This window comes from Hyperoodon ampullatus, assembly GCF_949752795.1.
Source record: "Hyperoodon ampullatus genome assembly, chromosome: X".
Classification (NCBI taxonomy): Eukaryota; Metazoa; Chordata; class Mammalia; order Artiodactyla; family Ziphiidae; genus Hyperoodon; species Hyperoodon ampullatus.
Genome location: NC_136913.1, coordinates 30424957 through 30445533, shown reverse-complemented (window position 1 = coordinate 30445533; position 20577 = coordinate 30424957). Strand labels below are relative to the sequence as shown.

General features: G+C 36.3%; 1 protein-coding gene across 3 annotated transcripts in view; it reads left to right on the top strand.

Annotated features, from left to right (window-relative positions):
* Positions 1 to 20577, top strand: part of DMD (dystrophin) — a gene marked incomplete at both ends in the record, with an annotated part of 2093893 nt that overhangs the window by 620428 nt on the left and 1452888 nt on the right. For all 3 annotated transcript variants that reach the window (XM_079728248.1, XM_079728247.1, XM_079728246.1), the window contains one exon: positions 10372 to 10491. In XM_079728248.1, the coding sequence (XP_079584374.1) occupies positions 10372 to 10491 (120 nt within the window). The remainder of the gene's footprint in view (positions 1 to 10371; positions 10492 to 20577) is intronic.

Sequence of the window (20577 nt, the reverse complement as noted above, 5' to 3'; positions counted from 1 at the left end):
CCATTTTATTTCCTATTTTTTGCCCCCATAAGTGCTTAATGAATGTTTGATGGCTATGGCAGTAAAGGTAAACAATATAATTGGTAAAAAATATATATATATACTATGCTGCAGCCAGAGAACCAGAGAGGCCTCTTGTGTGTTTCCCAATGTCTAGCCAAGTATTTAGCACATAACTGATGCTCAGTAAATGGTTTTTGTATCAAATGCTTTTAATAATTCTGACTACTTCTATCACACACAAAAGCTTCATCATTGCTTCCACTCTGACAGAGACATGAAACTTACAATTTAAATAAACAGTAAAAAACATTGTGAGTTGGGTCAAGAAAACAACTCATATAGGTGAAGAAGGAATACATCTTTAAAGCAACTTACATGGAGATATTATCTCTGGTGCCCTCTCACTAACTCTGGCTTTTTTTCATTCCTCTCTCCCTGTTTCATTCTCTGTTCAAATATCTTAATGGTTATAACCCTGGCATCTTTTTATAAATGTCACAGAAAATGCTACCAACAGTCATACTTGTGTTTGTCCATAGAAATCAAGCATGTGAGCCTTGGTTATGCGGAAAAGGAAAACCATTCAATGGAATCAAATCCTCAACTGGCTACCTACCACAGATGGCCAATTCATGAGGAATATGTGCACAGTGAACCAGCCAAAGAAGCTATAGTGTCTGTAATTCTGCAACTTTGTTTTTAAATTTGTGTGAGTTAGGTTGAACTTGTGAGTTAGGTTGAACTTCCTGTAAATTATAAGGACTCTTTTTTGCCCTTATGGCCTCAGTCTTAGGCTTGATCAGGTCTTGCTTGCCCCTTTAAGCTGGGCTTACAACTTAACCTTTCTTTTGAGATTTTTACTTAGAAAGGAGAGAGAAGGCCTAGAAATGTTATTCTGTCTCTTTCTTTGGTTTCCATATGGACCTTACTTGACCTTCAAGGGGCAGTGAATAAGAACCATGGGAGAAAAGCATGCATCCTCTAGGTGGGAGATGGCATGATCATACCAATAGACAGCATTATGATGAACAGGTTTCAAGAGAGAATATCCAAATAGGAAAGATTCATGAGAGAAAAAAAATGTAATATATAAAGAAACTAAGCCATTTAGATAAAAGTAACTTGAACTTCCTTTTAATACTCAAAACCTTATATTAAACACAATTTTTGTGATTAGCATTTGTCACTAAGACATACCAATGTTAACATTACTTTCAAACAGTAAGAGCATATAGGACGACCTAACTATTGTGTGTGTGTTTTTAAAGCAAGCTTTGTGATAGTAGTTTTTCAAATGTAATAGATTGAATTCAAGTATCACTAGAGGGGTAAAACCTGATACTCAACTGAGTACACACACAAACGCATACACTTACACACAGGAGTTTTTAAGTTTCTATTCATGTGCCTTATGAGTTATAAGAAACATATATCTATCTCTTATGCTTATATGAGCTATATTAATATCTCTTATATGAGAGGCAGTATATCACAGATTCAGAAGCCAGACTGCCTAGGTTCAAAATATAGCTCTATCATTTGTCAGCTGACTGACTTTGCAAAAGTTGCTTAAGCATTTTGTGCCTCAGTTTCTCCAAGTATGAAATCAGGGTGGTGATGATGATGATGATGATGATACCTATCTTATAGGGTTGATAAAAATATTTACTACATAATTACCTAAAAAGCACTTAGAATAATACTTGATACCCAGAATTATATAAATTATCTTAGCTGTTATTATTATATAAGACATGACTTTTACTCAAACAAAGTTGATTTGTATGGTAATAAAATTTTTTGGGCATAAAGAAGTGGCAAGTTAATGTAAAAAGGGACAATATTATGCTTTATGGTCTACAGAGTAGTGTATGCATGATACTCAGTTTTAATTTTTTTTAATCTAGTTGAGAAGACTTCTAATTTCCCATCAACATACTACAAAAAAGCAGCAGATTCCAAGGATAACTTCTCATATTAGATAATGCCATTAATTTAATTTAATTAAAAAATAATAATGCAATCCATACCCATGTCCTTATTTTCACAGATCAAGTGATTCCAGCTAACAGGTGACTAATTAGCAACTATTGAGCACTGATTCAGTAACATGGCTCAAAATGTTACAGCCCTGTTTTAAAGTACATCAGTACATCTACTAAAATGTAATTATCCAAGACCCCCTCATCTTAGAGATACCCAGTTTATTTTTTATACTTAATTTCTCCTATAATGCTTATTTATTAGAAGTTTTCTGCCCTCTGGGGAGGGTAAAACAAGAAGGAAAGAAAAAGACCCTATCTCTCACTTAATCGAGTTGGTCTCAGCTAAAGTATCTTTATTTTCCGGAACCAATACAAATTAATTTCAGTTTCCTTCCATAGGTAATTCAGCATTAATAATGTAAAGGAATTATTTAAGTATATAAAACATTTTAGAATGCATTTTAGGGGAAAATTCTTCACAAGAAAGCTACAACTGATATGATAATATGAATTTTAAGAAAATATTTTGTCTTGAAAAATAAGTTCATGTATCTTATAACAAAATGCATGACCATAAATCTAATTTCATGTAAAAGTAATGTTGAATATTTCATTATGTATATTTCTAAGGAATATAAAATTGTTAACTACAGTATACTATTATTTTATGTTTTTTGTTTTTTTTTTTGCCGTACGCGGGCCTCTCACTGTGTGGCCCCTCCCACTGCGGAGCACAGGCTCCGGACACGCAGGCTCATTGGCCATGGCTCACGGGCCCAGCCGCTCCACTGCATGTGGGATCTTCCTGGACCAGGGCACGAACCCGTGTCCCCTGCATCGGCAGGCGGACTCTCTACCACTGTGCCACCAGGGAAGCCATATTATTTTATGTTTAATATTTCTGTTATGAACAGAATGATTTCTAGTAGTACAACTGGTAGTACTCTGTTACTCAGTGGAACTACATTTTTCAGAGATAATTTATACTGGATAATATTTAATATTCCATTAACAAAGATCTAGGTCATATCTAGTGAGAATGAGAAAACTACTGAAGAATATATTTTTACATGATGTTCTATTGTTCCAGCACACTGAGAATATTTAGTAATTAAAGATACGTAATATAATTATCAAGGGTACTGGGAATAAATACTGATGCCCAGAGGAGCTATTTCCATGCATCTTAGTGTAAGAACAAAATGATAAGGCGATGATGTCAGAAATAGAAGAAAATAAGCATTTCTTCACTATTTATCAATTCTACTAAGTACTGCAGTCACTGATTCTAATGTACTATCTCATTTCATTCTAGTACTAAACCTGTCCTGGAGGGATTTAAATCCCTAATTTGTGGATAAATAAATGTATTCAGAGAGGTTGAGTTGCCTAAGGTAACTTAAATAGTACTTTGTAGACTTGAGCTTGTCGTCTTGACCTCTCTGCCTTTGAACCCAGACTCTTTTCGTCTGTTCTGAGATTCCAGTAACTTTGATTGCAGTGGCGATCCTAGAGGCTAGAGCAAATGCAGAGAGTAGCAAAGAGATTAGAGAAGTATGGCACTCGGTCCCTCAGGCTTGGGAATATCTAGATGGAAAAGATGGAGAGACTGGGTGCATACAAGTCCTCAAACTTAGAATACGCAGTAGGGAAAGAGAACACATTAGTAGTGGCTGTGTATGAAATGCTCAGAGTCAAGATGCTTAAGGAAGTGATTTTTCAGCATTAATCCTGAAGCTCTTTCTTTAAAATTAAGGAAAAAGGGACTAGAAAGGGAATATTGAAGAAAATGGGCTCATCATGAGAATGGCGGTAATGTTTGAACTGGAAGATAATCAGTAGAATTGAATGTTACATCTACATACTAGCCAGTCAATGCAGATAACTTCCCTGTGGTACACTTGAAACCTTCCACCCCATCCCTCTCTCCCAATAATCCTGTTCTCTTCTTTTTCAATAATTATTTTTAGGCTAATGACATTTTGTAATTATTTATTAGATTTTCTTGGTGTTCACTTTAATTTCTGATTTCAATGATATAACTATATGTAGGATGTATGGATAGATGCATGCATGCATGGATTGTAGAGGGAGGAGGAAAGTTAGGAGAATTGAGGGTTATTATTCAATGATTAGGATCTATCACTCATGAAATATTTCCTCACTCCATGAAATAGCTCCTCTGACCATGGTAATTTTTCAGCAACGTATGAGACCACTTGATCAATTAGTTTAAAGCTACTGTTATTAATCTCATGTAAATAATTTGGAAGTTAAAGTCTTATTTAAGGATTTAAAATGTATTATATATTTCTTCAGATCCTAAAGCTTTACTGTAACTTCAGCCATTCTTTTCTTGGATTTCCAAAACCACATTCCATTTCTGTACATAGAATGCTTATTGGAAGATGATGACAGCATGAATAAGATGAGGGTGAATTAGGTGAATATTGGGTTCTTGCAGTATGGTTTAAAGTCTTTGTTCTGAATGTGCCTAAATATGAGTTTTTAGAACTAACTAGCTGTTAGTATTTATTGTGTACCAGGCAAGGTGCTAACCAATTGTAGCTTATTCATTCTTCCTAACCATCTAATGAAGTAGGTACTCTTATTATCCCAATTTTGAAAATTAGGAAGCTGAGGCTTGGTGTGGTTGGAAAGTTTCACAAGGTCACATAGCTGGTTAGCAATACATGCAGGAATCAAACTCAGAAAATCTGACGTTAGATCCCACACCTTTAAACACGCACATATTGTTGTCATTCTATCATCCATACTATGTCCTTTTCTACTTATATTTGGAAAGATGTAGGGGTACATTAATGGTCAGCTCTGTTTTTAAAACAGTTTTCCACATTTACTGAGCCCCCTTCCTGGGATTGGTAAGCATTGGGTGCTTTTAAAATCTTTAAAACATCATAGAAATGGTCTTTAGGTCCCCCCCACCTTTGGTAGCTTAGGATTTAGAGGAAACAAACATTTATTTTTAACAAAAAGGTTAAAAAAATGGGTTTGCTATAAAGACTAAGATACCTATGCAAGAATGTTTAAGTAAGTGGGTATCAAAATAAAAGCTCTTCTAGGAGAGCCTGTTGAGGAAGCCTATTTAAAATATTTAGCAAATTTATAACAAAAGTACATACTATAAATACATCCTCATGGGGAACTAGACAGTACTGTGACCAGTCAGGCTTAGTAAAGTGAATATTGGACTGAAAATAAAATGGCAAGTCATTTCCAGATCATTTCATTCATGGAATAGATAGAATAAGGAATACAGAGCCTAGCCCAGTGCAGAGGTGATGGAAAGAAGGACGTAAAAGTGACCATAAGAGAAAAAGTAACGAGAATGATATACTGCCTACCCCCCCCATCATTTCCTAAGAAATCATAAAGTTTTCTGATTTGCCTGGGATGCTTTTATTTGAAAATAAATTCAATTCACATCCAGATGTATTGCATTAGCTAATTGTTCATGAGTATCTAGGGATTTTTTGGTTCCTGAGCTGGATTTTCTAAGATAGTACTTTCCTAAATGTTAGACGTATTCCATGTTTGTAGAAACTCTTCTGGTTTCTTAAAATTTTTGCACATTTTATATTCAATTCAAGTTTTGTTCTCATCAGTCTTTCCTTTTGTGTACATTTATTTGGCTAAGCTAAAAACTATAAATCACTTAAACTTAGTAGTTTACTAAGCATATTTTAATTATATTAATTTAAAGTGATGTGGGAGTAGATGGCCTTAGAATCCATGCATAACCCATGATCTGTGTTGTTTCTAGGTGTGTGTGTGTGTGTGTGTGTGTGTGTGTGTGTGTGTGTGTGTGTGTGTGTAGGACCTGCAAGTGTTGGTAATTTCCTGTTGGTTAATCATTGAAGTAGAAGGAGTGATAAACTATGCATATAGGCAACCACAGTCCTTTCCTGCTTCATGTTGTTGAGCATATACTCTGACCAAGGGAAGTATTGTATACCCTCCTATAGAACTTACTGGAGATCCAACATTGTTTTTGTTTTCTATTACTCTACCTTTCTATTAATTGTTGTTCTTCACCTCTAAGTGTCAAATCTAATAATTACCTAGCCTTACATATGTCCATGCCTTTATTTTCCAAACAGTATTTCACATGTATGCTAAGAAAGGATAAAATAGCATAAGTCTGAAGTAAACATTGAAGTGACTCTTCAGTGGTTGTCCTAAGCCAGATTTTGAAGACCAACTTGACATGGGTCAGAGCAAGAATTCGGTACCACTGAAACATTTGAAGGAAATAGAAGTCATATTTAAATCATAAGATGTGAATATGTACTAAGGGAACAACAAATTTGGTCAGATTCTTTAACTAGAGAATAATTTATAAGAAATAGAATTATTTGTTATACAGAGGTATAACAAAATCTAAGTTGGTCAAATCTAAGCATTTTTAATGTTAAATATCACTGTTGGCCTTTTTTCTTGTCATAAGGAAAAAAAGGATTGTTAGTTGACATTAAAAAACAAACATTGCTGACATTTGTATCTAATAATGGTATAGAAATTTAATTAGGAGCATGATAGATTTTTTTAAATTTGATAAGTGTAACAAATGCATTACTCTAAGAAAAATACTGGCAAGAAATACATAATAAAATACCTAGTAGGTATCTCTGTGTAAATAATTTATATTCTTTTAATAAAGAAAAACAGACTTTAACAATCATATATTACAGTATTTTAACCTGAAGACATTCTCTTCTGATAGGCAAAAATTTTAGTGTATTTCTCTGAGGATACATCTGTATTTGGAATAATTTGGCTCATATTTCAGTTTAATTAGCAAATCAACTGTAAATCTCCATTGTATAAATCCAGCTATGAGAAATTCAAATCCATAAGAAGTAAATATTTAATTAAAAATTAATTGTAAAATAGCTTTAAAAACTCTAATGTACGTTAAAAATTAGTTGCCTTGAGAATCCATGTTTTCTCAAAGAGGGAAGCAGGAGGGTGTACTTTATACCAATGATCAAGGCCCTTATTCATGGATACATAATAGGTTGGCAAAAAGTTTTAACTTTTTAAGCTAACCATTTTCTGTATGGCATTTTTGCTAATTCTAAGAATCAACTTCATTTTTAAAAAATGAATTCTGGACATTGGATATTCTATGGTCTTTTGTCTTTTGCAAATAATAAGGGGATTAGCTAATACCGTGATATTCATTAATATTTATTTTTGGAGCTGAGGTCTGGGAAAATAGGAAACGATTACAGTGTTGCAGTAGGTCTGTCTTGCAGCTATTGAGTATGCTTAGAAAGGTCAGTTTAAGCTTTTCTGTTTTGTTTTTTTTTGTTTTTTTTTTTTGTTTTTTTTTTTGCGGTACGCGGGCCTCTCACTGTTGTGGCCTCTCCCGTTGTGGAGCACAGGGTCCGGACACGCAGGCTCAGCGGCCATGGCTCACGGGCCCAGCCGCTCCGCGGCACGTGGGATCCTCCTGGACCGGGGCACGAACCCGTGTCCCCTGCATCGGCAGGCGGACTCTCAACCACTGCGCCACCAGGGAAGCCCTAAGCTTTTCTGTTTTAATCCCTGATTAGGAGTAAAATAAAACGATATAATTTGAAAAAGTCATAGAAGAGAAAAGGAGATACTGGAAATGAAATCAAATAGAGCATATGCTAATTTACTGCAGTGCTATGCATTCTTCGAGATTTTCATCCACTGTTGAGAACCTTTCCCATATTCCTTTATTTACCTCTACTAACTGTAAGTTCAGATGGTTCTCATGTTTGATTTTAAAGCTATTAACTCACAGCTAACTTTAGTGGTACCTTGTGTTAGCATGTCAGCAAAAGCATAACATGTAAACCCTTGATCACTATGGCAAGAATATAATTTCTGATTATAGAACAAATAGATAAGCAAAACAAAATCAGAAATCTAAGTACTGGAGAAAATAACTAGTATATTTGATCACATATGCTTTAGAAAGATGCAGCCTGAGTTTCAAAATAAGTACCTCATGGCTCAAACAATGATTTTCTGTTTCGTTTACTAAAATATATGAAAACAATAAAAATGTTAAAAATGTGAATAGTATAGCATTATTTCCTAATTGTCTTTAATATATGTAATTAAATATACTCTCATACTTGAGTGATAGGAAAAAAGAATTGGCCAAATTAAACCAATTTATGATATATTGGCCACCTTTTAATTATTATTTTTAAAATTCCTGGCTGACACATTTGAAATGTTCCCAGTCCTAGCTTATATAACTCAGAAAACACAGACTTAACATGACTTTCAAGGGCAACTCTGAATGTTAATGTTTCCATTTTCAGCCTCATGGCAGAAAGAGTTTTATTAACCAGTGTAAGCTCTGGAATGTCAAAGGTGTGATAGGCAGTATAGACTCCACACACAAAATAGATGCATAGTCATTTTATTTTAAATTGCTTCACTTGAAAATGTACTGTGAAAATCTGGAGAGAGGAAGTAAAAGTAAGTGATTTTATATAGTGCTCTAAAATGTTGAGACTTGAAAAATAAAAGTCCTAGGATAAAAATGCTCAAACATTTGAGTTTGTGATGTAGCTAATTCTAATAGGTTCCCTTACGCCTGCCATAGGGTTCGAATAACTAAGAGCTAGTCTGATAGGTGCCAGGCATCATTGTTTCACAAGTAGGGATTCCAGGTTTTCTAGAAAGTAACAGGCTTCGTCCCAAACCTGCTTCTTCATTCTTGTATTATATAATAACATGTTCTAAGAGGCAGACTAGATGACTAGGAATTTTACATACTCATTTAGGGATTTCCAGGTAATAATTAGTGTAGTGTGATAAGGTCCTGGAGGAACTGGATCTCCCAAGCAGGGTGTCTTGGATCTAGAGCAGCCTCCTCTGTTTAGTCCTCCTCTGTTTACTGTCTGTTTATTCCTCTGTTTACCCCTGTTTATCTTTACAAAAAATCTATACACTGTGATTTTTAAAAGATTGGAATACTGTTTTGGGTTATATGTGCTTGATAGTATAATTGTAATTACACTTAAAAAAAGAATCTCACCCATTAGATTGTAATCTTTATGCAGTCAGGAAGGGCCAAACTCATCTGTGAATATTGCCCTCACCCCTCCACATGGTGATATTCATTTAACAAGAGTTTGTTTATCTTTAGTTGCTTGGAATATGTAGTGAGAAGCACAGGGGGCATCTCTGTTCTAGTGGATCTTATATTCCAGTAAGTAAAGACAAACAACAAATGACTAAACTAATACATAAGAAAAATCTGAGCGTGAAAATGTTATGTTTAAAAAGTTATAGAAATAGTAACTAAGAAGCAAATTTAGATAGCATCTTCATGAAAAGCCTCTCTGTGCAGGTGACACTTAAACTGAGTCCTGAATGATAAGAATGAGAGATTATTTAAAGATACAGAGGAAGAGCAATTGGGGTAGAGCAAATAGCTTGACACAGTGTGGAAGAGAGAGAAGGCAAGTATGACTGAAACATAGTGTCAGAGGGCAAGAATGGTATGCAGTTAGATTAGAGAGGCAGGAAGGTGCTAGATCATATAAGGATTTCAGGTTCAAGGATTTGGATTTTTCCTCTTTGTGTGATGGGACTCCATTGGTTTTTATCCAGAGGAATGTCATCTGATTTATAGTTGAGCAGAGGAGAAGGAACCAGCCAGCAAAGGAGCTGAATCTTAGTGAGGTAGGAGGATAATCAGGCAAGGGTGGTACATGAAGCTCAAGAAGAGAGAAGAGAGGATCAAGAATGAAGGAGTGGTTAATTAGGTTAGTAATCAAAATGTCAAGTAAGATGCTATCAAAAAATGGGTATTGGATTTGGGAACCTGGAGGTTGATGGCACCCTTTACAAGAGATGTTTTAATGGGATAGTGGGTAAAGGGAATAGTAGAGTAAGGAAGTAGAAAGAGTAATGTAGAAAACAAAATATTTTTTAGTGAAGAGGAACACATAATGAGGCAGTAGCGGGAGGGTTTTTTTTGGGTCAAGAGTTTGTTTTGTTTTGTTTTGGTTGATAATGGAGAACTGTAGAGAAGGAGACATTGCAGATGCTTGAGGTGGCCAGGTATTTTAGGAGAAAAGTCCTTGAAAAAGTGAGATGAAGTGGGGTAACAGGCAGCATATCTTTGTATGCCTTTCTCAACAGATGCTTTCTCTCTGTATACTTTCACATTCAATTGACAAAAACGTGCAAATTTTGCTGAGCACCATAGCAGAAAATTTGCTTGAAATGATTCCGGTCTAATAAAAAATTGTATTACCCAAAACATGGCAGAAATAAATCACACTCATTTGGGAAGAAATGTTTCTGGCATACAGAGCAGGAGACTATTATTTTAATTTCCTTTTTAAAAAAACTTACCTTTCAGGTGCTTCAAGAAGACCTGGAACAGGAACAAGTCAGGGTGAATTCTCTCACGCACATGGTGGTGGTGGTTGATGAATCTAGTGGCGATCATGCAACTGCTGCTTTGGAAAAACAACTTAAGGTCAGAGTATTTTCTTTAATACACTAAATATGTCATTCAAAATAATTAATTGAAATTCAGAAAATATTTAGAAAATTTAAAATGTAATTTGTATATTACAGATATTTAGAATGCAATGTATTCATTTAAACTAATTCAAATTATGTCCCATTTGTGGGATGTTTGTGCATAATTCCTCTTCATTATACACTGCTCACACTAGCTTCCTGGCCTTTGGGGAAATATATAAATGCAGATCTGTTTTTTAATTATAGTTGAATAGCATGCATTAGATAACTGTTCAGAGGAATATTATTTATGCTCTCTTCAAACCTACAGTCTAAGAGAGGACAAAGGTAAAAAAACACAAAAAGGATCACATTCAGTCAAATAAGAAAAAATTTAACACCTTCAGTATATTTTTTCCTGGAAGCCTTCAGTTGTAGTCTCGATGAGGACATAGCAGGATGCTTAAGTCATGGAAGTTTTGTTGTAGGAGATACTTAGCCTTTCAATCCCTCGTTCAATCTACTCATAGTAATTGTGTCCTTGGAAACATAACTAGTATATATTAATAAAGGATAATGTGGATATTTTCATATTCTCATATTTACTTCCTAACTGGAAAGGATAAAGTTTTGTTGTAAGTTTTTTTTTAATTTCAACAAAGCATATATACATATACCAAAACATCAACATTAAGGGAAAGTAACAACAGTTTATTGTTCTGAATGTGACACATACATTCACATATTTACCCAACCACAGATTATATTTGAGGCATTCATTGTATCCACTACATGCTTGCCTTTCCTTTGTGATAGTTAGGAGCCAATAGTCTAACACATCTGAGGATCCAATCAACGTGGGTTTAAATAGCTTTATAAGCCCAAGGTTTTTCTAAACCTAGTTTCTCTTACCTAACTTATAAAAAAGCCTTATCTCTGTTTTTTTTCTCTTTTTGTGTGAATTGTGTTTTTTTTTATCCCAGTGAAATGCCATTTCCTAAGGTTACTGTTTTAGACTGCCAATCTCCAACAATATTATCTCACTTTCCATCATTAAATGAAAAAGACAAAACTGTTGAACTGCTACAGTTGAGCACTTAATATATACTAGTGATTCATGTTAATTGCTTGTTTTAATGAAATTGCAGGGATTACAGATCTAAAAAGGTTTATGACACCCAATATTATAATGTATCATTGCATATATGATCAGATTTGTTGTACACAGACACACACACACGACTGGCTAAAGGACTTACAGGCCACTGCTACACCCATTTTACGGAATTCCATAGTTCTGATACAATAGTGTTGTGACTATTTACAGATGGGTAAAAATCTAATATTCAGTGTTTCTCAGAAATTTTCAGAAAAGATAAAAGAAGGCTGGGAGGCAGAGTTTAGAAGGGTGACTGGTTAAAAAAAATTAAGGCAGAAACTTTTCTAAGTCATAGAGTATTTCCAGTTAAAATAACAACTGAAAAACAGTCACTTTGGTACCACAAGACCTAATACAAGTAGCTTTAGAATATAATTATTCCAAGGTGATGCCTGTGGGACTAGGCCACCTTGAAAAACAGTCCATAGCATTCACAGATGGTGACTGGGTTAGATCTTAGGTAGGATGAATTAAGAGTGGTGGCCCTAAGCTTTTCTATATTTATTATCCTATTTGCTTTCATTTTTTACCTAATTTTCTGTCTTTATTTCTTTGACCCAGAAACATCTACTAAGATAGCTGCACATGTATTGGCTATTCCCAGTTCACACAAACTCAGTCCACATTTGTATATGATTGCCTCCCCCCTTAATTAGTGTTGACCGTAGCCTCCCAGCCTCCTCTTTTCCCCTCGACCCCCTTTCCTCTTTTGATACCCTCATTTCTGTTACTGTTACCTGACTTTTAGATAATCTAGACTAGTATCTAAAAGAGCAGAGTTAAAGGACTTAAGTGGTGAGAAGGCCCCCGCTTTAGCCTTTCTTTCTTCCTATTCCATCAGTCCCAGAGGAATCCATGCTTGAATTCTATGCCTTATTTAACTATTGGTTGGAATCGCCCTGGGATGCTGGACTCTCATTTGACTTTGGAATTTTGATGATTCTTTCTTAGGTTCTTTACGAGTAATATAATCTTGTCTTAACTAGTTTAATTTTTATAAAGAAAGAGAAGAGGTAGAGAAGTTGGTAGAAAAAGAGGAGGAGAGAAGAAATAATAAAGAATAAAAAGACAGATAAACAAATACATTAGAGGAGTCACTTAAACAGCAACCCAGATATCCTCTGCATGTGACAAGAATTCCATGTATGCTTCAGAGACTGAGCTATCATGTTTCATACTGGGCCCTGAGGAATTCTATTAGAAGTAATAGGAAGAATTTTAGGAAAGAGAAAAAGGTATATGGACTCAATACAAAAGGAGAAAAAAAAACTGGCAGGAACCTGAGAAGAATGCTGTAGAGCTTTTGTTGAAGCAAGGTCTGGTCATCCATAGCTGATTCCTGAAGACCTGTTAGTGTTGAATACTCACCCCATACCTTCTTTCTCCTCCATGGCCTCCCATGTCACCACAATGCCTTAATCCATTTCTCTCCAACTTGCTGAAGTACCAGAGCCTCAAAATTGATACCCAGTTGTCTTTAGTAAAGAGGTACAGATAGGGGAAAACTAGGAAAGATAGTCTTTGATTTAATTCAGTAACAGAGAGAGAGAGAGAGAGAGATGTTCTTACCATCTTGAGTTAGAACTCTAAAAATACTCCTCATGGAATATCTTTACATGTATTGACTTAGTTCTTTGAACTCTATTATAAGTTAGATTTTCTCTAACTTTAAAAGACTTCTAGAAGTCTTCTTTTTAAAAGGTTTGAAGAAAAAGAAAGTTAGGTCAGAACATATGCTTAGGGATTCTGAAAGATGGCATGACTTACGAAGGATAATATTCTGAAAAGTGCAGTCTCTTGTAAATTAATTTGATTCTCTCAGAGATTCAGCTTGTCCTTCAGCAATGTCACCACAGGTCAGAAACTTGTCCTTAACTTTGGAGGTTTCTATGATATCAGTACACAGAGAACCCGATTTGTAAGCAGTGATGCCAGTTAACTAATTTTGTTGAGAAATAGCTTGGCTAAAAAACTACTTTGCATAATTTATGTGGAGTCTTCAGTCATGGAATATATTACCATGCCTCTTTCATTTTTTTCTATGAGTACTTGTAATGTTCTTACTATGTCATAGGGATTTTGCTGGGTAACAGAGGTAAAACAGTGAACCAAAAGAGAATTTGTTCTACCTTCCTGGGTCAGAAATGAGTAATTTGTAAGCATGCTGCCTTCCTTGGAACCTCAAAACAGTGGTAGCCATTTCTCAGGCTCCCTCTTTGAATTCAAATGCTGATTCCTTGTCACCCGTGGTCGCCATGGTAGGTGTGGCAGTTGCTCTCTTGGTACTTGCAATCTAACAGAGGAAATAAGCATTAATTAAATATTTTTAAAAATGAGCAAATATTTAAAATGAACATAACTTATTTGTATGAAGGAAAGGAACAAAGTTTTGTGGCAACAAATTAGTCTGACATAAGCTGAAGCTTGAAGGCATGAAATGATTTCCTAGTAAAGTAATGTTTAAACTATGATCTAAAGGACACATTGGAGGGAACTATATGAAGTGTGTGTATAAGGAGATTGGTGGAGGTACATGCAGTTTCCAGGAAGGGGAAACAATGTATCAAGTGAGCATAACACCCCCAAGGGACTGAAAAAGGGCCAGTTTAGCTACAGATTGAGGTTCAGAAGAGTGGTGCTAGCGGAGGCTTGGTGGGTAGCTAGAATTAGTGTGTGATACTAAACTCTACCATAATTCTTGAGTCAACAAACATGTATTGAGCAGCAGCTCTGTGCCAGGATGGCGACTGGGACTTCCATAGTGGGGATGGGTGGGGGCAACAGTCATGGCACCTGCCCTCCTGGACCTGCACTAATTAAATGCAATTAAGTGTAAATTTATGGCCATGATGAGTTCAGTGTGACAGATATATGTATTACTAGATGACTCACCTTTCTCTAGAAGGTAAGGAAAGGCCTACCTAAGTGGCCTTAAGTGAGATCTGAAGATTTAGTAGAAATTAATTAGGCAACAGTAAAGAACAGGAAAGTGTTCCAGATAGAAGGACCATATTTATTCATTCATTTGACAAATATGTATTGAGTGCCTACTAGGTGACAGCCAAAAGTCTAAGCTTTGAGGTTAAGTATGGACAAAACATAAATTGTTCCTCTATGAAGCTTACATTCGAAGCAAGCATCAGAATAAATAAGCAAGCTTTATACTATGAAGAAGGTGCTAAGAACTATAAGGAAAAAATAGACTGGAGAAGGAAGCAGTTTTACATGAAACAGTCAAGGAAGAATTATGTTGAGAAGGTGGCATTTGAGCAAAAACTAAAACAAGATAAGGGAGGTGTTTTGGAGACACAGGTCCTATTGGCCTTTTGCATTGGAAACTGAAAAAGACTATAGAACATAAAGCCTGTTGTTCTAGGGAGACAGCTGTTTCTAGTTAAAAAAAAAAAAGAAAGAACCTGGTTAGGCCCATAGCTCTTACAGAAGATGCTCTAATTAAAACATTTTCCAAATAAAAGGTAGAGCTATTAAAATCCCATTTTTAGATGTGTTCTTCTATACAAGTTAACACTTGAGAGTACAACTAGATGTATTAAAGATGTCTAAGGCCACAGACCCCTGAGAGTTTCTGGCATAGAAAAAGTGTTTGGATTATTTTGTTGAATGATGTTAATCTTAACATTACTGTCTAAAATTTTGGAGAATTAAAGGTATATCAAAAGAATGGATACATACAAGCATCCTCTTTTGAAGAAGAGTAACCTGGAAAATACACTTTTAGAGCAGATTATTAAACATAAGGCTGTGCACACATGTATAGTTTCTTACTCATCTGATGAAGTTAATAAACTTTATTGAATAAAGGAATAATTTTCAAAGATTAGAAAGGTCTCTCAAGAGCTAAGATACATTCACTAAAATCAAGACATGAAAACCAACTGGATATCAAATGACATTAAACAATTTGTGCAAATATTATGTGGTATAAATTCTTTGGTGGCTATATTAAGTTGGTTGATGCAGTGGAATGGAATAAATATTAAATGTTTTGATTTCCCTGACGTGTTATGCAAAGCCTCTCGTGGGATGTCTGTGGATAAGGTGAGCCTTCTTATTGGACTGAAAATGATTGGACTCCTTTATTCAACTTTCAGAGTCAGAAAGTTTGGGGACAGGAAGCCATTTGAGGATATAGTTGGGTCACTGTGTAAATTTCACCACCATGTGAGTGGTGAATGGATGAGTTCCTCTCCCAAATAACTTTAGAAATTTCATAGCAATGTCCTATGAAATTAGTGTGTCACATACAAGTGTCATATACTTGTCTTTCATGTTTTAAATCAGAAAAGGCATATTTACTGTTTTAAATTTTACTGCTTAAAAAAAAGCAGTATGGAGTCCCGCAGCCAGCAAGCTGGGTGCGCAGCTGCCCACTGGCACTGTGCCCGCCACAGCTGAACCTGGCCCCTGTGGGAGGTTAACAGAGAGCAGGGATCGTGAGCCGCGGCCAGAGTGAGCGTGTGCAGCTGCCGCCAAGTCGACACCTGGAGCACATGGAGAAATGGATGGAAGATAAGAGCAAAGCGAGACTTAGGCTTAAAAACAGGTTGCTTGCTGCTTGAGGGCCAAATGCAAGTTTGAACTTTGTTCTAGGAAGACACAAGGGACTCCTTCCTAAGCCTGTAAATAAGCCCTGCCCTTGGTGCCTAAGGAAGGGGTTAGTGAAACTCAGCCTGAGAGTCAACTAACTGCTGAATAGTCATCAACAGGAAGAAACTGGAACTCATCAAAAAAGATACCCCACATCCAAAGACCAAGGAGAAGCCATAATGAGACGGTAGGAGGGGCGCAATCACAATAAAATCCTATAACTGCTGGGTGGGTGACTCACAGACTGGAGAACACTTATACCACAGAAGTCCACCCACTGGAGTGAAGGTTCTGAGTGCCACATCAGGCTTCCCAACCTGGGGGTCCGGCAACAGGAGGAGGAATTCCTAGAGAATCAGACTTTGAAGGCTAGTGGGATTTGATTGCAGGACTTTGACAGGACTGGGGGAAGCACAGACTCCACTCTTGGAGGGCACACAAAAAGTAGTATTGCATATCGGGACCCAGGGGAAGGAGCAGTGACCCTACAGGAGGCTGATCAAGACCTACCTGCTAGTGTTGGACCGTCTTCTGCAGAGGCGGGGGGTGGCTGTGTCTCACCGTGAGGACAAGGTCACTGGCAGCAGAAGTTCTGGGAAGTACTCCTTGGCATGAGCCCTCCCAGAGTCTGCCATCAGCCCCACCAAAGAGTCCAGGTAGGCTCCAGTGTTGGGTCGCCTCAGGCCAAAGAACCAACAGAGAGGGAACCCAGCCCCACCCATCAGCAGACAAGTGGTTTAAAGTTTTACTGACTTCTGCCAACTAGAGCAACAGCCAGCTCTACCCACCACCAGTCCCTCCCATCAAAAACCTTGCTCAAGCCTCTTAGATAGGCTCATCCACCAGAGGGAAGACAGCAGAAGCAAGAAGAACTACAATTCTGCAGCCTGTGGAACATAAACTACATTCACAGAAAGACAAGATGAAAAGGCAGAGGGCTATGTACCAGATAAAGGAACAAGATAAAACCCCAGAAAAACAACTAAATGAAGTAGAGATAGGCAACCTTCCAGAAAAAGAATTCAGAATAATGATAGTGAAGATGATCCAGGACCTCGGAAAAAGAATGGAGGCAAAGATTGAGAAGATGCAAGAAATGTTTAACAAAGACATAGAAGAATTAAAGAACAAACAAACAGGGATGAACAATACAATAACTGAAATGAAAACTACACTAGAAGAAATCAATAGCAGAATAACTGAGGCAGAAGAATGGATAAATGACGTGGAAGACAGAATGGTGGAATTCACTGCTGTGGAACATAATAAAGAGAAAAGAATGAAGAGAAATGAAGACAGCCTAAGAGACCTCTGAGACAACATTAAACACAACAACATTCTCATTGTAGGGGTCCCAGAAGGAGAAGAGAGAGAAAGGACCCGAGAAAATATTTGAAGAAATTATAGTTGAAAACTTCCCTAATATGGGAAAGGAAATAGCTACCCATAATCCAGGAAGTGCAGAGAGTCCCATACAGGATAAACCCAAGGAGAAACATGCCAAGACACATAGTAATCAAATTGGAAAAAGTTAAAGACAAAATTATTGAAAGCAGCAAGGGAAAAATGACAAATAGCATACAAGGGAACTCCCATAGGTTAACAGCTGAGTTCTCAGCAGAAACTCTACAAGCCAGAAGGGAGTGGCAGGACATATTCAAAGTGATGAAAGGGAAGAACCTACAACCAAGAATACTCTACCCAGCAAGGATCTCATTCCGATTCCACGGAGAAATCAAAAGCTTTACAGACAATCAAAAGCTAAGAGAATTCACCACCACCAAACCAGCTCTACAACAAATGCTAAAGGAACTTCTCTAAGTGGAAAACACAAGAGAAGAAAAGGACCTACAAAAAAACCCAATAATAATTAAGAAAATGGTAATAGGAACACACATATCAATAATTACCTTAAACATGAATGGATTAAATGCTCCAGCCAAAAGAATGGATACAAAATCACTGAATGGATACAAAAACAAGACCCATATATATATGCTGTCTACAAGAGACCCACTTCAGACCTAGGGACACATACAGACTGAAAGTGAGGGGATGGAAAAAGATATTCCATGCAAATAGAGATCAAAAGAAAGCTGCAGTAGCAATACTCATATCAGCTAAAATAGAGTTTAAAATAAAGAATGTTACAAGAGACAAGGAAGGGCACTACGTAATGATCAAGGGATCAATCCAAGAAGAAGATATAACAATTATAAATATATATGTACCCAACATAGGAGCACCTCAATACATAAGGCAACTGCTAACAGCTATGAAAGAGAAAATCGACAGTAACACAGTAATAGTAGGGGACTTTAACACCTCACTTACACCAATAGATAGATCATCCAAACAGAAAATTAATAAGGAAACAAAAGCATTAAAGGACACAATAGACCAGATAGATTTAATTGATATTTATAGGACATTCCATCCAAAAACAGCAGATTACACTTTCTTCTCAAGTGCGCACGGAACATTCTTCAGGATAGATCACATCTTGGGTCACAAATCAAGCCTCAGTAAATTTAAGAAAATTAAAATCATATCAAGCATCTTTTCTGACTACAAGACTATGAGATTAGAAATCACTTACAGGGAAAAACACGTAAACACAAACACATGGAATCTAAACAATACATTACTAAATAACCAAGAGATCATTGAAGAAATCAAGGCGGAAATTAAAAATTACCTAGGGACAAATGACAAAACACGACGATCCAAAACCTATGGGATGCAGCAAAAGCAGTTCTAAGAGGGAAGTTTATAGCAATACAAGACTACCTCAAGAAACGAGAAAAATCTCAAATCAGCAGTCTAACCTTACACCTAAAGGAACTAGAGAAGGAAGAACAAACAAAACCCAAAGTTAGCAGAAGGAAAGAAATCATAAAGACCAGAACAGAAACAAATGAAATAGAAACAAGGAAAACAATAGCCAAGATCAATAAAACTAAAAGCTGGTTCTTTGAGAAGATAAACAAAATTGATAAACCATTAGCCAGACTCATCAAGAAAAAGAGTGAGAAGGCTCAAATCAGTAGAATTAGAAAGGAAAAAGGAGAAGTAACAACTGACACTGCAGAAATACAAAGGATCATGAGAGATTACTACATGCTACTGTATGTCAATATAATGGATAACATGGAAGAAATGGACAAATTCCTAGAAAAGCACAGCCTTCTGAGACTGAACCAGGAAGAAATAGAAAATATAAACAGACCAATCACAAGCACTGAAATTGAAACTGTGATTAAAAATCTTCGAACAAACAAAAGCCCAGGACCAGATGGCTTCACAGGCGAATTCTATCAAACATTTAGAGAAGAACTAACACCTATCCTTCTCAAACTCTTCCAAAATATAGCAGAGGGAGGAACACTCCCAAACTCATTCTATGAGGCCACCATCACCCTGATACCAAAACCAGACAAAGATGTCACAAAGAAAGAAAACTACAGACCAACATCACTGATGAACACAGATGCAAAAATCCTCAACAACATACTGGAAAACAGAATCCAACAGCACATTAAAAGGATCATACACCATGATCAAGTGGGATTTATCCCAGGGATGCAAGGATTCTTCAATATATGCAAATCAATCAAGGTGATATACCAAATTAACAAATTGAAGAAGAAACAACATATGATGATCTCAATAGATGCAGAAAAAGCTTTTGAAAAAATTCAACACCTATTTATGATTAAAACTCTCCAGAAAGTGGGCACAGAGGGAAAAACCTAACTCAACATAATAAAGGCCATGTACAGCAAACCCACAGCAAACATTATTCTCAATGGTGAAAAACTGTAATCATTTCCTCGAAGATCAGGAGCAAGACAAGGATGTCCACTCTCACCACTATTATTCAACATAGTTTTGGAAGTTTTAGCCACGGCAATCAGAGAAGAAAAAGAAATAAAAGGAATACAAATTGGAAAAGAAGAAGTAAAGCTGTCACTGTTTCCAGATGAAATGATACTATACATAGAGAATCCTAAGGGGCCACCAGAAAACTACTAGAGCTAATCAGTGAATCTGGTAAAGTTGCAGGATACAAAATTAATGCACAGAAATCTCTTGCATTTCTATACACTAATGATGAAAAATCTGAAAGAGAAATTAAGGAAACACTCTCATTTACCATTGCAACAAAAAGAATAAAATATCTAGGAATAAACCTACCTAGGGAGACAAGACACCTGTATGCAGAAAACTGTAAGACACTGATGAAAGAAATTAAATATGATACAAACAGATGGAGAGATATACCATGTTCTTGGATTGGAAGAATCAATATTGTTAAAATGACCATCCTAC